Here is a 26035-nt window from a genome sequence, read left to right on the forward strand (position 1 = left end):
CAGCTCGGCGGCGGATCTTTAAATGTGTAGGGCCCATTAGACTTATTGGGGGGAATATGAATATAGGATAGCACCAATATTGCTGTACATATTATATTTCATATTTTTGTTTTCTTCCAGGCTGACAGTTGTTTGTCCTGTGTTATGCCTATTATTAATGATTTTTTAGGAATATAGTAATAAGAGTTAATTTTTAATTACATTTATATAACAATACCAAAAGAGTGCGCCACACATTAAGCCTTCTTTGGCTAAAACCCACTAGTGGTTTTTGCCTTAAATCCCTTAAACAATTCCTTAATAGCCTCGCTCATAAAATTAGCAGCATCCTGTATGTGTTGCTGCAGAGTAATGACCTCATTCTGGGGTAGATTGTCTAATCCAGTGGTTCTCAACCGCGGTCTCAAGTACCCCCAACAGTTCATGTTTTCCAGGTCTCCTCACAGGATTGCAAGTGAAATAATTTGCTCCACCTGTGGGTCTTTTAAAATGTGTCAGTGAGTAATGAATACACCTGTGCACCAGCTAGGTGACCTGGAAAACATGAACTGTTGGGGCTACTCGAGAACGACTGGTCTAATCCATTAATATGATCGGACCACTTGATCACTGCCTTAGAAATCCACCTACAAAGTATTGTGGGGCGCTGTGCAACGCCCGCTGTCGTATAAACTGCCTTGAGAGTGGTCTCAATTTTACGGTCAGCCGGCTCTTTTAAGGATATAGCCCCTGGCACCAGCAGTACCAATTTCTTAGACAGTCTGGACACAGACGTATCAACCGACGGGGGGAATTTCCCATACCTTCCTGTCCTCAGCTGGGAGGGGAAAGGTAGCTAAAAACCTCTGAGGAAAATAAGAATTTACTCACCGGTAATTCTATTTCTCGTAGTCCGTAGTGGATGCTGGGAACTCCGTAAGGACCATGGGGAATAGACGGCTCCGCAGGAGACTGGGCACATCTAAAGAAAGATTTAGGACTATCTGGTGTGCACTGGCTCCTCCCCCTATGACCCTCCTCCAAGCCTCAGTTAGGACACTGTGCCCGGAAGAGCTGACACAATAAGGAAGGATTTTGAATCCCGGGTAAGACTCATACCAGCCACACCAATCACACGTATAACTCGTGATAGGAACCCCGGTTAACAGTATGATAACAAAAGGAGCCTCTGAACAGATGGCTCGCAATAATAACCCGATTTGTGTAACAATAACTATTTACAAGTATTGCAGACAATCCGCACTTGGGATGGGCGCCCAGCATCCACTACGGACTACGAGAAATAGAATTACCAGTGAGTAAATTCTTATTTTCTCTGACGTCCTAGTGGATGCTGGGAACTCCGTAAGGACCATGGGGAATAGCGGGCTCCGAAGGAGGCTGGGCACTCTAGAAAGATTTATGACTACCTGGTGTGCACTGGCTCCTCCCACTATGACCCTCCTCCAAGCCTCAGTTAGGACACTGTGCCCGGACGAGCTGACATAATAAGGAAGGATTTTGAATCCCGGGTAAGACTCATACCAGCCACACCAATCACACCGTACAACTCGTGATACTATATCCAGTTTGACAGTATGAAAACAACGGAGCCTCTCAACAGATGGCTCAACAATAACCCTTTAGTTAGCAATAACTATTTACAAGTAATGCAGACAATCCGCACTTGGGATGGGCGCCCAGCATCCACTACGGACTACGAGAAATAGATTTACCGGTGAGTAAATTCTTATTTTCTCTGACGTCCTAGTGGATGCTGGGAACTCCGTAAGGACCATGGGGATTATACCAAAGCTCCCAAACGGGCGGGAGAGTGCGGACGACTCTGCAACACCGAATGAGAGAACTCCAGGTCCTCCTCAGCCAGGGTATCAAATTTGTAGAATTTTGCAAACGTGTTTGCCCCTGACCAAGTAGCAGCTCGGCAAAGTTGTAAAGCCGAGACCCCTCGGGCAGCCGCCCAAGATGAGCCCACCTTCCTTGTGGAATGGGCTTTTACAGATTTAGGCTGCGGTAGTCCCACCGCAGAATGCGCCAGCTGAATAGTGCTACAAATCCAGCGCGCGATAGTCTGCTTAGAAGCAGGAGCACCCAGTTTGTTGGGTGCATACAGGATAAACAGCGAGTCCGTTTTCCTGACTCCAGCCGTCCTGGAAACATAAATTTTCAGGGCCCTGACTACGTCCAGTAACTTGGAATCCTCCAAGTTCCCAGCAGCCGCAGGCACCACAATAGGCTGGTTCAAGTGAAACGCTGATACCACCTTCGGGAGAAACTGAGGACGAGTCCTCAATTCTGCCCTATCCATATGGAAAATCAGATAAGGGCTTTTATAGGACAAAGCCGTCAATTCTGACACACGCCTGGCCGAAGCCAGGGCCAACAGCATGACCACTTTCCACGTGAGATATTTCACATCCACAGTCTTAAGTGGTTCAAACCAATGTGATTTCAGGAACTCCAAAACCACATTGAGATCCCAAGGTGCCACTGGGGGCACAAAAGGAGGCTGAATATGCAGAACTCCCTTGACAAAAGTCTGAACTTCAGGCAGGGAAGCCAGTTCTTTCTGGAAGAAAATCGACAGGGCCGAAATCTGGACCTTAATGGACCCCAATTTTAGGCCCAACGTCACCCCTGCTTGTAGGAAATGCAGGAATCGCCCCAGTTAAAATTCCTCCGTTTAGGCCTTCCTGGCCTCACACCAAGCAACATATTTTCGCCAATGCGGTGATAATGTTTTGCGGTGACATCCTTCCTGGCTTTGATCAGGGTAGGGATGACTTCCTCCGGAATGCCCTTTTCCTTCAGGATCCGGTGTTCAACCGCCATGCCGTCAAACGCAGCCGCGGTAAGTCTTGGCACAGAGAGGGCCCCTGCTGCAGCAGGTCCTGTCTGAGCGGCAGAGGCCAAGGGTCCTCTGAAAGCATCTCTTGAAGTTCCGGGTACCAAGCTCTTCTTGGCCAATCCGGAACCACGAGTATAGTTTTCACTCCTCGCCTTCGTATTACCTTGGGAATGAGAGGCAGAGGAGGAAACACATAAACCGACTGGTACACCCACGGTGTTACTAGAGCGTCCACAGCGATCGCCTGAGGGTCCCTTGACCTGGCGCAATTCCACCTGTGGTCTTTCCCACCGGTTTACCAGTATTTGGAAGACTTCTGGATGAAGTCCCCATTCTCCCGGGTGGAGGTCGTGCCTGCTGAGGAAGCCTGCTTCCCAGTTGTCCACTCCCGGAATGAACACTGCTGTCAGTGCCAACACATGATTTTCCTCCCATCGGAGAATCCTTGTGGCTTCTGCCATTGCCCTCCTGCTTCTTGTGCCGCCCTGTGTTTACATGGGCGACCGCCGTGATGCTGTCTGATTGGATCAGTACCGGCTGGTTCTGAAGCAGGGGCCTTGCGTGGCTTAGGGCATTGTAAATGGCCCTTCGCTCCAGAATATTTATGTGAAGCGAAATCTCCTGATTTGACCACAGTCCTTGGAAATTTCTTCCCTGTGTGACTGCCCCCCAGCCCCGAAGGCTGGCATCCGTGGTCACCAGGACCCAGTCCTGTATTCCGAATCTGCGGCCCTCTAGTAGATGAGCCCTCTGCAGCCACCACAGCAGCGACACCCTGGTCCTTGCCGACAGGGTTATCCGCTGTTGCATCTGGAGATGGGACCCGGACCATTTGTCCAACAGGTCCCACTGGAAAGACCTTGCGTGGAACCTTCCGAATGGAATTGCTTCGTACGAAGCTACCATTTTTCCCAGGACTCGTGTGCATTGATGTACCGACACCTGTCCCGGTTTTAGGAGGTCTCTGAATAGAGATGACAACTCCTCGGCTTTTTCCACTGGAAGAAACACTTTTTTCTGGTCTGTGTCCAGAATCATTCCCAGGAACAGAAGACGTGTCGTCGGGACCAGCTGTGACTTTGGAATATTGAGAATCCAGCCGTGCTGTTGTAGTACTTCCCGAGAAAGTGCTACCCCCACTACCAACTGTTCCTTGGACCTCGCCTTTATCAGGAGATCGTCCAAGTACAGGATAATTAAAACTTCCTTCTTGCGAAGGAGTATCATCATTTCGGCCATTACCTTGGTAAAGACCTCGGTGCCGTGGATAACCCAAACGGCAGCGTCTGGAACGGATAGTGACAGTCCTGTACCACAAATCTGAGGTACTCCTGGTGAGGGGGGTAAATGGGGACATGTAGGTACGCATCCTTGATGTCCAGGGAGACCATGTAATCCCCCTCGTCCAGGCTCGCAATAACCGCCCTGAGCGATTCCATCTTGAACTTGAACCTTTTGATATAAGTGTTCAAGGATTTTAAATTTAAGATGGGCCTCACCGAACCGTCCGGTTTCGGTACCACAACCATTGTGGAATAGTAACCCTTTCCTTGCTGAAGGAGGGGTACCTTGACAATCACTTGCTGTGAATACAGTTTCTGGATAGCCACCAACACTGCCTCCCTGACAGAGTTGCTGGTAAGGCAGATTTTAGAAAACTGCGGGGGGGCGGGGGCGGGATGTCTCGAATTCCAGCCTGTTCCCCTGAGATACTACTTGGAAGGATCCAGGAATCCACCTGTGAGAGAGCCCACTGTGTGCTGAAATTTCTGAGACGGGCCCCCACCGTACCCGGGTCCGCCTGTGAAGCCCCAGCGTCATGCTGTGGACTTACCGGACGCGGGAGGACTTTTGCTCTTGGGAACTGGCTGTATGCTGCAGCTTTTTCCCTCTACCTTTGCCTCTCGGCAGAAAGGATGCGCCTCGAGCCCTCTTGTGTTTATGGGGCCGAAAGGACTGTACTTGATAATACGGTGCTTTCTTTTGCTGTGGGGTAGCCTGTGGCAAAATGTCGATTTCCCAGCCGTAGCTGTGGAAACGAGGTCTGAAAGACCATCCCCAACAGTTCCACCCCTCAGCAAAATATTGTCCCTATCCAGGGTATCAATATTATCCGACAGGGAATCGGACCACGCAGCAGCAGCACTGCACATTGTCAAAGTCAGAAAAATATCACGCTACACACTGCCATATTTGCACCTCATGCGAGTGCCTGTTGCACGTTCATGAGCCCTGCCGTGCGTGCGCATACTCGCCGTTGCGGGCACCCGCAGGCGCACGGGTGCGCATTTACGGTAACGTTTATGTGCGTCTAGCGGGTGACTCGTTCATAACATATTTTAACTGTATAATGTATTTTGTAGATTATGGTCCCTTTGATAGAATCTGAAAGTTTAGTTAAGGTAGCATGTTCATAGACAAAGAGAACCCTCTTTGTTTGTTACGAAGGGTCAGACAGGGGTTATACAGTGGTGTTTAGTATCCATCGGAAGAGTATTTAATTAGCAATATTCCGGTGTTGGTTTGAAGCAGATTAATCGCTCGTGCGAATAGTTATGGACATAAGAAGTTTATGGACATTTACTATTATTTGCACTTTATTATCCATGCGGCGGGAAACCTAGTTTCCCACCCACCTGAGCAGTTGGAAATAGTCACAGCCCACCTGTATGAAATCAACCTTTTGTTATAATGCGAAGACGAATTCCTGTGTCCAATGAACAATAAGAATATAGGGACCATTGTACTGTATTATGTGTAGGGTATAAAAGGACAAGCCACTCTGGGCCAGCTCTCTATTCTCTTCAACGGTTCTCATTGCTGATAATCGGGAGCTGGATATCCAGAGGCGCATGCGATTGTTTCCCTTGAGCGTAAGTTTCTCCGCAATCATATTGTCTTTATTGTTATTGTGAGCCATCTCTCTCTCTCTCTCTTCTCCCCTTTTCTCTCTCTTTTCCTCTTAAATTGTTATTGTACTGTTATTGTATTTTAAGTGTAGTTATCTGGTTAGTTAGGTAGTGTATGACTTGTATTGTATTATTCTTTTGCAAATAGAACGTTCATATAAGGTGTTAGAACCTAAGATCGGTATCTGTGTATTACTTATATTTCTAAGTATTCTCTGAGCGTCGGAGACGCTCGTACAGCTTTTAAGTTAATAAGGTTACACTGTGTTACATTTACACCCTATCACTACACCAAGGTTTACTGCATAATACATTGTTTTATGGTATAGTTATAAAGGTTTTACACTGTGAGCGTCAGCGCCGCTTGTGATCTCCTCGTGGTCCCGAGCGTCCGCTACGCTAATAGCGAATCATTACGGTAGTCGGCAGCCTATAGCGTGCCTGCCTGTGATCTCTTGGCCGTGAGCGAACGCGACGCTTGAGCGTCTCGACTACGGCTAAGCGATTGTTACGCAACGTGCGTACCCTTACGGTATTCCATACGCCAATAGCGTACTGTGTTCTTTGACCTCTTAAAAGGTTTTAAGTAAGATAAATATTTAGCTTTATCAATTGGCGGCTCGTCCGTCCTTCACATATCTGTACTAGGTAATTTCAGCAGACATTATCCATCAGCAAAGGGCGGGAGATCATATTCCTCGTAGTGCTGCCTGGATAAGCGTCTGCTTCGCTTAGTAAAGGGTGCTGAAGGAATCCGGAACCGGAGGTAAGAACACGCTAGTGTCTTTTAAAACAGTTTTTTTCTGTTTTGCGTACGCACACACGCACGCATATATCTGCATTTCTTTTTTATTCGTGTATTTTCATATCACTCTCCTGTTTGCCATTTTATAATTGATAAACGTGCTAAGAGAGATTTGTCGCTATTAACAGTTAAAAAGTAAAAGTAATACATTAAGGGGTAAATTGTAAAGCACGCACACAGCTCTGCCTAAGGATACAAGGAGAGACCGGTGTGGTGCTCGGTAGATGATCGAGGATCACCTACATTGATAAACGTGTTAATTGTGTTACGGTGGATATCTGCCTTGCGTACACGTGTCTCTAACAAAAGGCTGAGACCCGCGTGCGCAACCCAAAGGCCGACGCACGCAGCGTATATTACGCAACGGAGCGTCTGGGTACGCCCACGTAACAAATCACACGATAGTGTTATTTTAAACAGGCGAAAAGTGGCAACGCGATAAATAGCGCAAATCGATTTTAGTGTCCGAAATTTAAGCTAATAGATCCTTCTCCAATTTACGACTCATCTGGTCTAAAGGGAAGAAATTTCTGCGCAGAAATAGAAAGAAATAGAAACAAAAGTAAAGTGTACATGTGGTGAGTGAGTGTTTGCATATATAAGTTTCTACAATTTTTGGGATTGAACCACAGGAAATCATCGAGTTCTCGTGAAGTACATGCGTGTAAGTGACATACATGGTGGCTTGGGAGGCATCCCTTGTTAAACATATAAAGAGCATTAGAGTGTAGCAGACCAGGAGGTCATACTGTAGCAGACCAGGAGGTCTAGGTACAGCAGACAAAGAAGTCCGCTATAGAGACAAGTAGCCCAACACCAGGAAGGGTTGGTGCGGAACCCATATAGGCCATAAAGCTCAGGCTGAAGGAATTCGCAGCTGCTAAATTTCGATTCCACTGGTCGCTCAGCACATAAGATTAGTTGCTTATGTGCTGAACGATTGTACCGCACGTAATTGTGTGCATTAGTTAGTAATCTGACCCAGTACCATTTGCGTACGGAAAGGGTCATAAACGCTATTTGTACATTCTAACGTGATTTGTGTAATTTTTTTTTTTTTTTTTTTAAGGGAAGTTCGCTGGTCACTCAGGAATTATCCAACAACCAACAGTTACTGGAAAGGGTTAATGCTCTTCGGATCACACTCGCATGTTCCAGTAAACAAAGGTTCATAGGGGCCCTGGGTCGAGTACGCCAGCGCTAAAACAGTGTGTGGGCGTATTGGTCGGCGTGGGCGAGTGAGTGGGGTACTCGGTAAACCGCCACCGTCAGCCTATCTTGAACATCTTGGTTTTTGTAAGGGTTCGCTGAAGACCCTGATATAAAGGTCAGAGGTAGTGCAAGCAACACCTGCAAGCTATGGGGGCCAGTTGTTCAGGTAGGGGGCGATCAACCTCGGTTCGGGTTGATTCAGTAAACCGACCAATCGGGTCGGCAAGGTATGTAATGTGTGAAAAATACGGTTCACACACAGAGGTTTTATGTGATGAATGGGAAAGAATGACTGTACATGACGGGGAGAAGTTCCCAAGAGTAGGCAGCTTTAGCCCAGATGTGTTACTAAATCTAAGGAGAAGGATATGTCTCATTAAATCAACAAAGAGACGGATCAAACATTATGATTATTTACAGTTATGGCAACAGGAGGGTGAAATACAGAGAGGATTGGCTCAGGCGGCGGGATCTAACCCTATCAGGAAACTGGTAGCCACGGCACCACCGCCACCATATATATCAGGAGAGAAATTGGTTGCGGAGAATGACGCACTAGGGTGCAATAAACAGGCACTTAGCAACTGTATAAATGTTAAGGATAATATTAATAAGTTAACTAATACAAGTATTAACCCATGCAAGTTGTACCCGGTTTTAAACTTTCCCCAGGAGTGTGATCAAGAGGACGAATCGACAACAATATCGGCGCTCTCTCTAGCAGCCACCATATCAGAAACAACAGTAGGCACGGCCCAACCCGTAAGATTAGTATCAAAGGCCCCTAGCGGAGGGACAGGTGAGGTCGTATCAACGGGTAAGTACGGCACCATACACTATGCTGAAACCATTTCACCACAGGCTGTAGAATCTACTCAGAATGATATTATTAAACTTAATCCCGTTAGGGTAATAGCAGTGCCAAATGGGAAAACGGACACTACAGGAGTCACTCCTGTCAGAAACATTGCCATGCACTGCCCGTTTACCAGAATGGAATTAAGAACAATAGTGTCTGAATTCCCTGATCCTAGGAAAGATCTAGTTGCTAGCCAGAAATACATCAGAGACCTAGGGAACACTGTAGAGCCCAATAACAAAGACTGGCAGATATTGCTGAGGGCATGTTTACCCTCCAATGTCGACCCAGAAAGGTTTTTAGCTGACTGTAAATTAGATGGAGAGGTACCCCTTACGGATGTGTACAACTCAGACAGACAATGTAAAGAGGATAAATTTACAGTTGGAGTATTTTCCAGCTGTAGTCAAATGGAATAGAATTTTCTCCGTTAAACAAAAAGAGACGGAAACAGCTGCTGATTATTTTCATCGGGCACTACTAGAAATGGCAAAATACACAGGCATAGAAGACATTAAGACCAATGCAAATCATAGAGAAGTAGCAGTATCTGTGTTAATGGATGGTTTAAAAGAGGTATTGAAAGCAAGAGTACAGACCACGCAACCATGTTGGCGAGGTCTGTCGGTGTCTACTTTGAGAGAGGCCGCTGTTGATCACGATCGAAATATCACCAGACACAGGGAGTCACAAGGTGATAAGTTAATGGCCGTAAGTATACAGGCTTTGACCACAAGGCAACCTTCGTATAAACCTCCGACCCCTGTGGGTAAGTCAAATGTGGTAACTTGTTATTTTTGTCATAGACAGGGACACATGGCACGAGACTGTAGAGCGAAAGATTCACAAAAAAATCATACCAACCCCCTAGACAACGACATGACACACGAAATTGGGATCAGGGTCCGCAGAGACGGAGTTATGAGCCACATACAGGGGAAACAAAAAGATATCCCCCAAAAGGAGACTGGCAAGCTTCTGGCAGTTCCCATTTAACCCCTTCTCAAGTAGTTGCTGCCAGCGGGATTCAGGGAGGTCACCATACCCAATAGGGGTGTGGCCACACCTGTAATCTGCAGCCAGTGAAATTGATTGCAAGCCTTGGAAGTGAACCCGAGGTCACAATTGATGTAGCTGGTAAATCATTAAACTTCCTTGTAGATACGGGGGCGGCCAAATCAGTGATAAATTTGACAGTGGGCATGAGAACCACTGGTAAGACAATTCCAGCCATGGGAGTAACGGGAGTAGTCCAGCACTACCCTGTTAGCAAACCAGCAGAGATTACAATAGGGCCTTTGCATACCAAGCATTCCTTTTTGCTGGCAGCATCGGCACCGACTAATCTCCTGGGAAGAGATTTATTGTGTAAAATGGGGTGCGTCATTTATTGTACTCCTGAAGGTGTATTCTTAGACATACCTGAGAATCACGCTCAGGAAGTGCGAGACATGTTAGACTCCCCATCAAAATTACTGTCCCACACTGTTATATTAAATAGGAATCCATCCCAGGTAGAAGAAATGACATCCCAAATACCAGAGTCACTTTGGACAAAAGATGGACAAGACACTGGATTAATGGCAAACGTAGCTCCGGTAGTTGTACAAGTAAAAGATGGTAGGATAGCTCCAAAAATCCCACAATACCCTCTGAAGCCAGAGGTGGAGTTAGGAGTATACCCAGTAATAGAGCGCTTGCTACAACAGGGCATTCTGGTAAGAACATCCAGCACTGCCAATAGTCCCATCTTCCCTGTGAAAAAGAGTGGGGGGAGGGGTTACAGGCTAGTGCAGGATCTAAGGGGGATTAACAAAATAGTTGAGAGTCAATTCCCTGTAGTGCCAAATCCAGCTGTCATCCTTATGCAGATCCCTCCCACTGCGAAATTTTTCACTGTTATTGACCTCTGCTCCGCTTTCTTCTCGGTACCTCTGCACCCTGACAGCCAATATTTGTTTGCATTTACATACAGAGGAGTCCAATACACATGGACTCGATTACCACAAGGTTTCATAGACAGTCCAAGTATATTTTCACAAGCTTTGCATGATTTTTTACAGTCTTTCCAACCAGAGAGTGGATCAATATTGATACAGTATGTGGATGATTTACTACTGTGTTCAGATTCACTGGAAGAGTCCCTGAAGGATACGAAACAGCTCCTGTTTCATCTTTCAGACACAGGACACAAGGTTTCCAAAGACAAAACTACAATTATGCCAGCCTAAAGTAAAATATCTGGGACACTGTCTAACAAGGACTGAGACACCTGACCGCTGATAGAATCTAAGCAATTAGAGACATGACTCTGCCACAAACCCAGCAACAGATCAGAACGTTTTTAGGAATGTGTGGGTATTGCCGTAACTGGATCCCAGGATTTTCCATTCTAGCATTACCTTTGCAGGAGATGGTCTCATCAAACAAACCTGATCGGATTTCGCATACAGACGAATCCGAGATGGCATTTGAGAAACTCAAACAGTGCCTAACGCAGGCACCAGCATTAGGTATGCCAGACTATGGGAAACCCTTTGAGCTGTACGGAACAGAAAGTGCTGGTTGCGCGGCAGGCGTCCTAACCCAAAAGCACGGTGATGCCAGCAGGCCGGTAGCATACTACAGCGCTCAGCTAGATACGGTAGCGCGATCCCTCCCCACATGCTTGCGAAGCGTTGCTGCGATAGCATTGCTAGTAACGAAAAGCGAAGATGTAGTGCTAGGTCACAACCTCACAATTCATACACCACATGCAGTGTCAGCCTTGCTAAATTCTGCCCAAACCAGGCACGTCTCATCAGCGCGGTTTACAAGATGGGAATTGGCACTAATGGCCCCCGTAAACATCACCATAAGGAGATGCAGTGCATTAAATCCTGCAACATATCTCCCAGGTGTGCCTGGACAGGCACAAAGGGTGGAGGATGAGAGTGGTGGGGAAGGGGGATTTAATACAAGGGATGGCACACATGATTGTATGGAATATTTGACCCAAAATTTCACGGCAAGGCCTGACATCAGTGACAACCCACTGGAAGATGTAGATCTTACTTTCTACACTGACGGTAGTTGTCACAGACAGTCGGACTCGGGAGACTTGTGTACTGGATACGCAGTCGTAGATGACCAAGGCACCATAGAAGCAAACCGCTAGGCCCACCTCACTCAGCCCAGGTTGCTGAACTGGTTGCCCTAACCAGAGCATGTGAATTGGCTAAGGGCAAGTCAGCCAATATCTACACCGATTCTAGATACGCCTTCGGGGTAGTCCATGATTTCGGAGCCCTATGGCGCCTCAGAAATTTCATGACGGCAGCTGGTACACCGGTAGCGCATGCAGCTCACATCAAAAGGCTTCTAACAGCGATACAGGAACCCGACAGAGTGGCTGTTATCAAGTGTAAAGCACACACATATAGCCAAGACCCAGTATCACTTGGTAACAGCCGAGCAGACGAAGCTGCTAAGTTAGCAGCCGGTACCCCCAGACAGACAGACACCACACAATTGATGGTATTTAATACCATCAACACACAGAAGTTGTGTGAAATGCAAAATTTGTGTTCCACACAGGAAAAGGCAGTCTGGAAGGCAAAAGGATATGGCCAGGAGTCCTCAGGACTCTGGACGGATGGACAAGGTAAACCAGTGGCCCCCAGAGCAGATCTTCCATGTTTAGCTGAAGCAGCACACGGGCTGACTCATCTGGGCAAGGAGGGAATGTGCAAGTTGGTAAGAGCATATTGGTGCGCCCCAGGATTTTCATCCCATGCAGGTAAGAGAGCAATGTCATGCCTTACCTGTTTGAGGAAGAATATCGGAAAGGCAATACCAACAGAACCATCTCATATCCCACCTACGGGCGGCCCTTTTCAGGTAATACAGATTGACTTTATACAATTACCCCCTTGTCGAAATTTGAAATATGTACTTGTTTGTATAGATGTATTCTCAAATTGGGTCGAAGCATTTCCTGCGGCCACAAATACCGCTATGTTTACTGCTAAGAAAATTGTACAGGAATTTGTGTGTAGATATGGTATCCCTAGAATAATTGAAAGTGATAGGGGTACCCATTTTACAGGTGATGTCTTTCAAGGAATGTGTAAGTTGATGGGAATTGATAGTAAGCTGCACACTCCATATCGCCCCCAGGCGAGTGCGAAGGTGGAAAGAGTGAACAGCACTATTAAAAATAAATTGAGCAAAGTTATGGCAGAAACAGGATTGACATGGCCAGAAGCTTTACCCATTGTACTATACAGCATCAGAACCACTCCCAGGTCCCCTCTTAATCTGTCCCCCTTTGAAATTCTGTTTGGTCGACAACCGCATGTTATGATTAACCCTCAGGATGATTTGAAGTGTAACAATGAAGTGACTGTAAAATACCTGGTTAACATGAGTAAACAGCTAAGGAATCAAAATGACAATCTGAAGTTAGTGATTCCTGATTTGCCAGATAGTAATTGTCATGACATTGAACCTGGGGATTATGTAATGATACGTAATTTTCTACGCTCAGGTTGCCTTATTGACAGATGGGAAGGACCATACCAAGTCTTATTGATTAGCACGACAGCATTGAAGGTTGCCGAGAGAGAGACTTGGGTTCATTCGTCCCATTGTAAGAAGGTTGCTGATCCAGAGAGGTCTCGTGATAAAGAACAGACGGTAGAGGAAGTTGTATCACTGGAGTGTCTGTTTCAGGAGAACTGAGACGGCACCTGAGCATTGAAAATAATAAGATCGGAGGCAGTTGTCGATCCCCTGTTCCCTTTTATTGTTTTTCTCCACTTCCCATCCCATCTCCCTCAAGTATTTCTTTCCCCCTTCTCATTCTTCTCCATTTCCTCCTATAAGATGGACTTGCCCCAAGAGACTGTGATCCGGATTTTTCTGTTGACCATGATGTTGACCAGAGCAGTCTGTTCCGGCGAGAGTACCATGGAGGTCGAGAGAGGTTCTGGAATGGGTTCTGATGACAAAGATGGAGGCGTAGTTTTCCAAGAACAACATAATCAACAAGTAAAGGCGAGTATCAGAAAACGATCCGATAGCATTGACAATAGAAGGAATTGTGAAGGATTGTTAGCTGAAGAAAACGGTATCTGTAGGCTCTGTGACAATGTAGTTGAGGATGGGTGCATCAAGAAATGTCAGTCCAGTTTTAATATCCACATGGACCGGCATCCATTGAGTGACTATCACTCCTTAGTGGGTAATGTGTTAAATCAGACAGATTGTTGGGTATGCTCTCAAGTACCTCAAGGCCATAGCAAATCAGGATTAGTACCATTCCCTTTAACGGTAGGGGAGGTACTTGTGCTAAAGGGTGGGAGACCGGTGGACAGGAGGTTTAATATCTCCAGCCCTCCTAGTTTGAAGCTCCACCAATATCATGTGGATAGATCCCTAATATGTTTTAACATTTCCAATCCCCGAAAGCCGGGAAATTGGGAAGTGTCATGGAGTAACCAAACCATGACCTTTTCATATAGAGCAGATAGAATGCCTACAGATACAGAGCTTATACGCCACATAGCCGGTAGGGAAAAATCTTTCCGATATAGGTATACCCTAGGAAGTAGGTCCATGAGAGTTGGAGAGGTATCACCAGGATACTGTGCACATATCATACAAACAGATACGTGTACTAGACAGATGGGAGAATTAGGGTTAGGAGATTTCACATGGAAGATGTGTAATATGGTTATGTCCTACTCCGTCCCATATGTTCTCCCCGATGATGCATATTTCATATGCGGGAGGAAGGCGTATAAGTGGCTTGCCCCAAACTCTGAAGGATTGTGTTATATTGGAAAAGTACTGCCTGAGGTAATGACTGTATCACATACCAAAATGAAAGATATACACCGTGGTGCCCAAGCTCCTTATACTCACACTCATTACGAGCACGTAGTTAAAAGGCAACTGACAGAAAGAACAGAGCATTCGGCCTTTGACATGATCCATGAATCCACCGGGATTCAGGTTCTACTCGCATTAGATTTCACTCGCACCGCCAGAGGAGTGTTGAACTATAGATATATATCTGCGCTTGCAAATTTATTAGACAATATCACAGAAATGTATGACGACACTTTTAGGTATACTGGAAGGGAGCTCCAAGCTTATAAAACAGAACTGGTTCAGCATAGGATGGTTCTTAATTATCTCACGGCAGTGACAGGCGGATATTGTGTCACACTGGCAACGCAGTACGGCGTGAAATGCTGCACTTATATTACGAATAGCACCGAGGACCCGGTCGAGGTCATAGACCAAAAGATGGACGACATTCTCCAATTAAAGTGGGAATTCCGCAGGAGACACAATCTCACCCTTGCTGCTGTGGGTAATGAGCTGACCAGTTGGGTGTCATGGTTGAACCCGCGAAATTGGTTCTCTGGTTTAGGAGAATGGGCTCAAGGAGTTATAATGGATGTAGGGAAGTTTCTTCTATGTATCTTGGGTGTTGTCATATCGATTGGCTTGATATTTAGATGCGTTCAGGCTTTAACGAAGTGTAAACGGAGTACTAAAGTGATGAGTCTAAGGAGTGAGGACATTATAATTCCAATGGATGTGATTTATGACCCAACGATAGAGACAATGATGTGATGAAAATGTGATTCTACGGTCCGTTTCTTTCACCTGTTTCTCCTTTTCTCCAAGATAAAAAGACCCGCTTGGAAGAGGAATTTGATGACCTTATATACAGACAACAGATGGATTAAAGAAGAAGTTTGACAACCTTGTACACAAACAACAGATGGACTATGCCACAGACCCCCAGTTTCCCTAGAAATTTTAAATTTACGCTAGCCCAACTTTTTTTTTTGTAAGTCTATGGACATTGACAAGGCTTTTTGCATACCGTTAATAGCAAAAGCCCAAAGGAGACTTCAGACAAGACTTAAACCAACAAATGCATATTAACCTCACATAGAATACCACTGCATTTACCATAATTGTTTCTTATCTTCATATCTACAACCTTCAGGTAATGACACACATAGTCGATAGGGAATACAGGCACAAATATCAGCATTCACATATTCCCCCATTCATGTATCATCAACTAAAATGTGCTCCCCCATTTTGTTGCAACTAAAAGCCGAAACGAGCTCGGTAAAGTTTGACAGCCCATCCACAGACCCGTACCACGGGATAAGAAGGAATTCAAATGTATACTTCGCAATACCTCGAAGCTTGATTTACAACACGATGATACATGACCCCCCAAACATGGATTCATACACACATGCTTCTGCTATCTCACTAGGTCATACCCTTCTCACACCTTCTTCTCTCCTCCCCTACCCAACCATGGAAATGTATTTACACATGACATATTTTTCTCTTTTTGAAATGTTTTAGGAAGTGGCAGTTATTGGTGACTGCCAAAGGGTGGACTGTCAAAGTCAGAAAAATATCACGCTACACACTGCCATATTTGCACCTCATGCGAGTGCCTGTTGCACGTTCATGAGCCCTGCCGTGCGTGCGCATACTCGCCGTTGCGGGCACCCGCAGGCGCACGGTGTGCGCATTTACGGTAAAGTTTATGTGCGTCTAGCGGGCGACTCGTTCATAACATATTTTAACTGTATAATGTATTTTGTAGATTATGGTCCCTTTGATAGAATCTGAAAGTTTAGTTAAGGTAGCATGTTCATAGACAAAGAGAACCCTCTTTGTTTGATACGAAGGGTCAGACAGGGGTTATACAGTGGTGTTTAGTATCCATCGGAAGAGTATTTAATTAGCAATATTCCGGTGTTGGTTTGAAGCAGATTAATCGCTCGTGCGAATAGTTATGGACATAAGAAGTTTATGGACATTTACTATTATTTGCACTTTATTATCCATGCGGCGGGAAACCTAGTTTCCCACCCACCTGAGCAGTTGGAAATAGTCACAGCCCACCTGTATGAATCAACCTATGACCTTTTGTTATAATGCGAAGACGAATTCCTGTGTCCAATGAACAATAAGAATATAGGGACCATTGTACTGTATTATGTGTAGGGTATAAAAGGACAAGCCACTCTGGGCCAGCTCTCTATTCTCTTCAACGGTTCTCATTGCTGATAATCGGGAGCTGGATATCCAGAGGCGCATGCGATTGTTTCCCTTGAGCGTAAGTTTCTCCGCAATCATATTGTCTTTATTGTTATTGTGAGCCATATTTCTCTCTCTCTCTCTCTCTCTCTTCTCCCCTTTTCTCTCTCTCTTTTCCTCTTAAATTGTTATTGTACTGTTATTGTATTTTAAGTGTAGTTATCTGGTTAGTTAGTCTATGTTATATTGGTAGTGTATGACTTGTATTGTATTATTCTTTTGCAAATAGAACGTTCATATAAGGTGTTAGAACCTAAGATCGGTATCTGTGTATTACTTATATTTCTAAGTATTCTCTGAGCGTCGGAGACGCTCGTACAGCTTTTAAGTTAATAAGGTTACACTGTGTTACATTTACACCCTATCACTACACCAAGGTTTACTGCATAATACATTGTTTTATGGTATAGTTATAAAGGTTTTACACTGTGAGCGTCAGCGCCGCTTGTGATCTCCTCGTGGTCCCGAGCGTCCGCTACGCTAATAGCAAATCATTACGGTAGTCGGCAGCCTATAGCGTGCCTGCCTGTGATCTCTTGGCCGTGAGCGAACGCGACGCTTGAGCGTCTCGACTACGGCTAAGCGATTGTTACGCAACGTGCGTACCCTTACGGTATTCCATACGCCAATAGCGTACTGTGTTCTTTGACCTCTTAAAGGGTTTTAAGTAAGATAAATATTTAGCTTTATCAACATCCATGCTGATGCAATCGCTGGTCGCAATATAATGCCCGTGTGTGTATATATAGCTTTTAGGGTAGCTTCCTGCCTTCTATCAGCAGGATCCTTTAGGGCGGCCGTATCCGGAGACGGTAGTGCCACCTGTTTTGATAAACGTGTAAGCGCTTTATCTACCCTAGGGGATGATTTCCCAACGTGACCTATCCTCTGGCGGGAAAGGGTACGCTGCCAATAACCGTTTAGAAAACATCAATTTCTTATCGGGGGAAGTCCAGGCTTCCTCACACACCTCATTTAATTCCTCAGATGCAGGAAAAACTACTGGTAGTTTCTCACCGAACATAATACCCTTTTTTGTGGTACCTGGGGTACTATCAGAAATGTGTAATACATTTTTTCATTGCCTCAATCATGTAACGGGTGGACATATTGGAGGGTACACTAGTCTCATCGTCGTCGACACTGGAGTCGGTATCAGTGTCGACATCTGTGTCTGTCATCTGAGGTAGCGGGCGTTTTGATGACATTTGAGACGCTGGAACAGTCACAAGCTGAGTAGCCGGCTGTCCTATGTCGTCAAACCTTTTATGTAAGGAGCTGACACTGTCACGTAATTCCTTCCATAAGTCCATCCACACAGGTGTCGACCCCTCAGGGGGTGACAACACATTTACAGGCATTTGCTCTGCCTCCACATCATTTTCCTCATCATACATGTCGACACAGCGGTACCGACACACAGCACACACACAGGGAATGCTCTGACAGAGGACAGGACCCCACAAAGCCCTTTGGGGAGACAGAGGGAGAGTATGCCAGCACACACCAGAGCGCTATATACAACAGGGATATCACCTATAAAGAGTGTTTTCCCCATATAGCTGCATATATATATTATACTGCGCCTAAATTTGTGCCCCCCCCCTCTCTTTTTTTACCCTTTCTGTAGTGCAGGACTGCAGGGGAGAGCCAGGGAGCGATCGTTCCAGCGAAGCTGTGAGGGAAAATGGCGCCAGTGTGCTGAGGGAGATGGCTCTGCCCCTTTTTCGGCGGGCTTTCTCCCGCTATTTTAATATTTCTGGCAGGGGTTAATATACACCTATATAGCCTCTGGGGCTATATATGGTGTCAGTTTGCCAGCCAAGGTGTTATTTATTGCTGCTCAGGGCGCCCCCCCCAGGCGCCCTGCACCCATCAGTGACCGAAGTGTGTGGTGTGCATGAGGAGCAATGGCGCACAGCTGCAGTGCTGTGCGCTACCTTGGAGAAGACAGAAGTCTTCAGCCGCCGATTTTCCGGACCTTCTTGCTTCTGGCTCTGTAAGGGGGACGGCGGCGCGGCTCCGGGAACGGACGACGAGGTCGGGTCCTGTGTGCGATCCCTCTGGAGCTAATGGTGTCCAGTAGCCTAAGAAGCCCAAGCTACCACCACTTAGGTAGGTTCGCTTCTTCTCCCCTTAGTCCCTCGCTGCAGTGAGCCTGTTGCCAGCAGGTCTCACTGTAAAATAAAAAACCTAAATTATACTTTCTTTCTAGGAGCTCAGGAGAGCCACTAGTGTGCATCCAGCTCAGCCGGGCACAGAAATCTAACTGAGGCTTGGAGGAGGGTCATAGGGGGAGGAGCCAGTGCACACCAGATAGTCCTAAATCTTTCTTTAGATGTGCCCAGTCTCCTGCGGAGCCGTCTATTCCCCATGGCCCTTACGGAGTTCCCAGCATCCACTAGGACGTCAGAGAAATTTTTAATTTCTTATCAGGGTTTAACCACGCCTCCCTGGCCAGGGAGTTTAACTTTTTAGAGACACAGGAAAAGTTGCTGAAGTCTTAGGTCTAACATTAAAGTACAACTCCTCATCTGGTGCTGCCTCCTGATACAGTATGTGAAGAACCTCTCTTACAGCAAAAATTAGGGCCTCCACCCCTGGGAACAGAGAGCTGTCCTCATCCATATCATCATCATCATCATGCTAATCAGAATCAGACTGGAGCACCTGTGGCAGTGAGCACTTATGTGAAACCAACAGAGGGGGCTGAGAACCCTTTCTGGTATCTGCTGCTTTAGCCATACACTCAATAGACTGTTTGAACACCTGTCTATCCTTTTTAGCTGCAGCTAATTCTGAATTTAAATTCTGAATCATGCTTTTAAAATGATCTAACCAGTCAGGTGCCTGTGAACTGTGTCCCTGTGAAGATAAGGAGCATTGTTCAAACATGAGGGACCCCACTAATGAAGGGGTAGTTACAAGCAGCACACATAACCATGTTCACAGACATATTTACACAACTAAAAATACAGCGCAGTTCACTGAAAACCCCACCACAGACCCTAGAGAGCCCCTGGAGTGACACTGAGGAAACAGAGACCAGCACACAAACACAGCAGACCAATGTGTGAATGTAAGTGTACAACCTGTATAAGTGCAGCAGCGTGCCGCTGGAGAGCTCTCTCCCCCCCTGCTATGACCCCCTGGTACCAGGACAGAAATCTGTAACAGTGTGGGTCCCCGGAGGAGCTGCGTGCATACAACCTTGATGATCCGCAGCAGCAGGAAAATGGCGCCTTCCTGCCTCTGGTCCCGCTCCGCCCCTTGCAATGGCACACAGTCCATGTAGTTGGTTTTTTTATACTGCCCATGTTAATACACAGTAAAACCATAACAGTACACACAAAGCCTTGTCCGAAAGTGAGCACTGCTGAGGAGAGCCAGTAATGTCCGCGGCGGGCAACGCAGCTCAGGGCCCATGACCGCCACGCAACATGCCACCAAAACTGCACCGGGGACCCACTAACCGGGACACCAGAGTAACACTCACCACACCTTGATCTTCGGCATCTGTTAGAGGGTGGCGGCCAGCGTGGGCACATATACCAACAATTTGTGATCAGCACCTCAGTGCCCTGTCAGCTGGGATTACAATTACGAACCATTAACCCTCAGGAGGTTGGTTCGGTCCCCCCTCTAAGTCCCACGAAGCAAGTAGCCTGGTTGCCAACCAGGGCTACCTGAAAATAACTAACTAAAATAAAAAAAATAAAAAGGAAACTCTCTGGAGCTCCAGAGGGGAGGAGCCAACACACACACACTAAATATATATATATATATATATATATATTTATTTATTTATTTATTTATTTAGTGTGTGTGTGTTGGCTCCTCCCCTCTGGAGCTCCAGAGAGTTTCCTTTTTATTTTTTTTATTTTAGTTAGTTATTTTCAGGTAGCCCTGGTTGGCAACCAGGCTACTTGCTTCGTGGGACTTAGAGGGGGGACCGAACCAACCTCCTGAGGGTTAATGGTTCGTAATTGTAATCAAGGTAATCCGCAGCACTCGGTAATAAATGGAGAGATATGGCAGAATAACTGCAACGTTTCGATATTTATTATATCGTCTTCAGTGTGCCATATCAGTTATTCTGCCATATCTCTCTTCATTTATTACCGAGTGCTGCGGATTACCTTGGCGTATATATTGGATTTCAGCAAGAAATACCTAACGCTGGCACCGGGACTGGTAATCACTTTATTTGGAGTGCTCTCCGTGCATTGTGTGATATATATATATATATATATATATATATATATATATATATATATATATATATATATATATATATATACACACATATATATATATATATACATACATATACATATATATATATATACATATACATATACACACACACACACACACACACACATACTAAAAAATGTTTAAAGTGCCAGGCTCCAGTGGACCTGATCTATACCCCATGGTACTAAAGTAGTTTCCCAGTAACCACTAGGATGCAAGAGAAAATAAGGATAGATCACCAAGTTAACATTGCATATACTTATAATACATCTGCCCATAATAACACACACACATCTACATCATAGTACATACATGCCTGCGAGGCTTCTGCAGGTGAATAGTGATACGCTGCAGCAGCTATATGCAGGTGGTCGCAGCACGTTACACAGCAATAGAAGTACAGAGTACGAGGCAGCAGCAGACGATACACAGCCAGCGCAGGGACTGGCCGCAACTACAGCAGCAGAGTAACAAGAAGTAACACTTACTATACAGCCACTTAACGCATCTACCCCCCTCCCGGGCTGGAACACTGCTCCCACCCCGAGCACAGCAGCATTGTTACGGAGTTGCTGCTGTAGTACGGAGCACAAGCTGCCTCCCGCTGCCAGCCCCGGCCAACACCGGCATATAGGGGTGAGGCACAGTACACACCACAGGCACCGCACCGGGACACACACAGCGGTAACATGACGCGCTGACAGCTGCCTTACCTCCAGCTAAGGACGAGTGGTTGCAGCCCATGCTGACCGGAGGAGGCGGCGCGGTGTCAGGACCATCAGACGGTAGCGCTCACTGACAGTGCCGCACAGTCCGGATCCGCTGCGACGCTGCCACGGGTAGTGAAGTGGGGAGGAGCGCAGAATGTGGACTAAAGAGCGGGGCGGGGAGCAACGAAGGGGGGCGGAACACACAGAATACAGGTACAACCAGCGTCCAATCGCGGACAGAACTCCCATCTCTACCGCATTACTATTGGTTCAACTTCACAGGCGGGAACTTAGAAGTAGACAGCAGCAGCACTGCTGCGACTACGAGTAGAACAAGGCACCACCGGTGGTACCCACAGCTGCACGGGACCAACGTCTGTGTATTTGGGGCATTATCGTACTTACCTCCCAACATGATCTTCTCCAGGAGGGACAGAATGCTCTGTTCCTGTGCTTCCCTCTTCATGTATGATTGCCATCACCTGTGGTGAAACACCTTTCTTATCCATTAACCTGTTCAACACAGGTCCCGGCAATCATAAATTAAGAGAAAAGCCTAGAAGCAGAGCATTGTGTCCCTCCTGGAGAGGGTCATGTTGGGAGGTATGCATGTATTCTAGGGTAAAGCCAGTATAATCCAGTGACGTGCGGTGAGGTCAGGGCCTGGGGAGGCACTGCAGCTAAACACCCCCCCCCCCCCCAAAAAAAAAAAAAAAAAAAAGTGCAGTCCCCCTACACCACTAAAACCAGCACCAGGCAGAACCAGCCAGGGGGGATAATGCCATAGCAGGGGAGACACTCAGTGTGGGGTCCCCCTGCCATGCCATTAAACACCCCCCAAACCAGTCAGCCCAGGGCTGGAATTCCTCGGAAAGTGGGGCCCCCAAAAAATCTAAATGGGGTCCCCCCTCCCGAGCAACAACCAGCACTGGGCTGATAGCCCAGTGCTATGCCCCGCACCCCTGGTGGCGGTGGGTGCGGGGTTCATTGTATGTTCTGTTCTTTACAGGTGGCCTACAGATCCCAGCAAGCCTGCCCCAGCATGCTGGCACTTGGAGAACCACAAGTGCCAGCATGCCCGGACATACGGATACGGCCACTTTGAAGGTACCTGCTGATAAAAAGCAGGAGGCTATCCTGAAGTCTGTATTTACACACTCAGGTACTAGACTGAGACCTGCAGATAGTGCTGCTGCAGCGTGGTCTGTAACCCTGTCAAACAGGGATACTATTTTGCGAACATAAGACGTCGTCTTATATATGAGGGATGCACAAAGGGATATTTTGCCGGCTGGCATCCAGAATTAATGCAATGTCCATTCTGTCAGGAGGGTATTAGAGACCCGACACTGGACAGGTGATGCTGACTTTAAAGGGCACATAGAGCCTTATAAGGGTAAGGAATTGTTTGGGGATGGTCTCTGGGACCTCGTATCCACAGCAACAGCTGGGAAGAAAAATTTTTACCTCAGGTTTCCTCACAGCCTAAGAAAGCACTGTATTATCAGGTACAGTCCTTTTGGCTTCAGAAAAGCAAGCGGGTCAAAGGCGCTTCCTTTCTGCACAGAGACGAGGGAAGAGGGAAAAAGCTGCACCAGTCAGCCAGTTCCCAGAATCAAAATTCTTCCCCCGCTTCCTCTGAGTCCACCGCATGACGCGGGGGCTCCACAGGCGTAGCCAGTTACGGTGGGGGGCCGCCTAAAAAATTTCAGCGATCAGTGGGCTCGCTCACAGGTGGATCCCTGGACCCTTCAAGTAGTATCTCAGGGGTACAAGCTGGAATTCGAGGCGTCTCCCCCCCGCCGTTTCCTCAAATCTGCCTTGCCGACAACTCCCTCAGGCAGGGAGGCTGTGCTAGAGGCAATTCACAAGCTGTATTCCCAGCAGGTGATAGTCAAGGTGCCCCTACTTCAACAAGGACGGGGTTACTATTCCACACTGTTTGTGGTACCGAAACCGGACGGTTCGGTGAGACCCATTTTAAATTTGAAATCCTTGAACACATACATAAAAAATTCAAGTTCAAGATGGAATCGCTCAGGGCGGTTATTGCAAGCCTGGAGGAGGGGGATTACATGGTATCCCTGGACATCAAGGATGCTTACCTACATGTCCCCATTTACCATCCTCACCAGGAGTACCTCAGATTTGTGGTACAGGATTGCCATTACCAATTCCAAACACTGCCGTTTGGACTGTCCACGGCACCGAGGGTCTTTACCAAGGTAATGGCAGAAATGATGATACTCCTTCGAAAAAAGGGAGTTTTAATTATCCCGTACTTGGACGATCTCCTTATAAAGGCGAGGTCCAAGGAGCAGTTGTTGGTCGGAGTAGCACTATCTCGGGAAGTGCTACAACAGCACGGATGGATTCTATACATTCCAAAGTCACAGCTGGTTCCTACCACACGCCTACTGTTCCTGGGGATGGTTCTGGACACAGAACAGAAAAAAGTGTTTTTCCCGCAGGAGAAAGCCAAGGAGCTGTCACCTCTAGTCAGAGACCTCCTGAAACCAAAACAGGTATCGGTGCATCACTGCACACGAGTCCTGGGAAAAATGGTAGCTTCTTACGAAGCAAAATTCCATTCGGCAGGTTCCATGCAAGAACCTTTCAGTGGGACCTCTTGGACAAGTGGTCGGGATCGCATCTTCAGATGCATCGGCTGATAACCCTGTCTCCAAGGACCAGGGTATCTCTACTGTGGTGGCTGCAGAGTGCTCATCTTCAAGAGGGCCGCAGATTCGGCATACAGGACTGGGTCCTGGTAACCACGGATGCCAGCCTTCGAGGCTGGGGGGCAGTCACGCAGGGAAGAAATTTCCAAGGACTTTGGTCAAGTCAGGAGTCGTCCCTACACATAAATATTCTGGAACTGAGGGCCATTTACAATGCCCTAAGTCTGGCAAGGCCTCTGCTTCAAAACCAGCCGGTACTGATCCAATCAGACAACATCACGGCAGTCGCCCATGTTAACCGACTGGGCGGCACAAGAAGCAGGATGGCGATGGCAGAAGCCACAAGGATTCTCCGATGGGCGGAAAATCACGTCTTAGCACTGTCAGCAGTGTTCATTCCGGGAGTGGACAACTGGGAAGCAGACTTCCTCAGCAGACACGACCTACACCCGGGAGAGTGGGGACTTCATCCAGAAGTCTTCCAACTGTTGGTAAACTGTTGGGAAAGGCCACAGGTGGACATGATGGCGTCCCGCCTAAACAAAAAACTAGATATTGCGCTAGGTCAAGGGACCCTCAGGCAATAGCTGTGGACGCTCTAGTGACACCGTGGGTGTACCAGTCGGTTTATGTATTCCCTCCTCTGCCTCTCATACCAAAGGTACTGAGAATAATAGGAAAACGAGGAGTAAAAACGATACTCGTGGTTCCGAATGGGCCAAGAAGAGCTTGGTACCCAGAACTTCAAGAAATGATATCAGAGGACCCATGGCCTCTACCGCTCAGACAGGATCTGCTACAGCAGGGGCCCTGTCTGTTCCAAGACTTACCGCGGCTGCGTTTGACGGCATGGCGGTTGAATTCCGGATCCTAAAGGAAAAGGGCATTCCGGAGGAAGTCATTCCTACGCTGATAAAAGCCAGGAAAGAAGTAACTGCAAACCATTATCACCGTTTTTGGCGAAAATATGTTGCGTGGTGCGAGGCCAGTAAGGCCGACGGAGGAATTTCAACTGGGTCGATTCCTACATTTCCTGCAAACAGGAGTGTCTATGGGCCTGAAATTGGGGTCCATTAAGGTTCAAATTTCGGCCCTGTCAATTTTCTTCCAAAAAGAACTAGCTTCAGTCCCTGAAGTTCAGACGTTTGTAAAAGGGGTACTGTATATACAGCCTCCTTTTGTGCCTCCAGTGGCACCTTGGGATCTCAATGTAGTTTTTGGGTTCCAAAAGTCACATTGGTTTGAACCACTTAAATCTGTGGAGTTAAAATATCTCACATGGAAGGTGGTCATGCTGTTGGCCCTGGCCTGGGCCAGGCGCGTGTCAGAATTGGCGGCTTTATCCTGTAAAAGCCTTTATCTGATTTTCCATTCGGACAGGGCGGAATTGAGGACTCGTCCTCAGTTTCTCCCTAAGGTGGTTTCAGCGTTTCACCTGAACCAACCTATGGTGGTGCCTGCGGCTACTAGGGACTTGGAGGACTCCAAGTTGCTAGACGTTGTCAGGGCCCTGAAAATATATGTTTCCAGGACGGCTGGAGTCAGAAAATCTGACTCGCTGTTTATCCTGTATGCACCCAACAAGCTGGGTGCTCCTGCTTCTAAGCAGACTATTGCTCGTTGG

The 26035-nt window shown here is 46.9% G+C and overlaps 1 protein-coding gene across 2 annotated transcripts in view; it reads right to left on the reverse strand.

Annotated features, from left to right (window-relative positions):
• The window catches only part of C6H12orf75 (chromosome 6 C12orf75 homolog), a 175490-nt gene extending 153291 nt beyond the window's left edge, over positions 1-22199 (reverse strand). Inside the window, exon 1 of one of the 2 annotated variants that reach the window (XM_063930512.1) lies at positions 22136-22199. In XM_063930512.1, the coding sequence (XP_063786582.1) occupies positions 22136-22196 (61 nt within the window). In that variant the 5' untranslated portion in view covers positions 22197-22199. Of the gene's footprint in view, positions 1-21733; positions 21920-22135 lie in introns of those variants that run through there. The other variant, XM_063930514.1, reaches the window with a different exon arrangement.
• Positions 22200-26035: the final 3836 nt, after the last annotated feature.

Source organism: Pseudophryne corroboree, chromosome 6, assembly GCF_028390025.1.
Source record: "Pseudophryne corroboree isolate aPseCor3 chromosome 6, aPseCor3.hap2, whole genome shotgun sequence".
In the NCBI taxonomy this organism is placed as follows: domain Eukaryota; kingdom Metazoa; phylum Chordata; class Amphibia; order Anura; family Myobatrachidae; genus Pseudophryne; species Pseudophryne corroboree.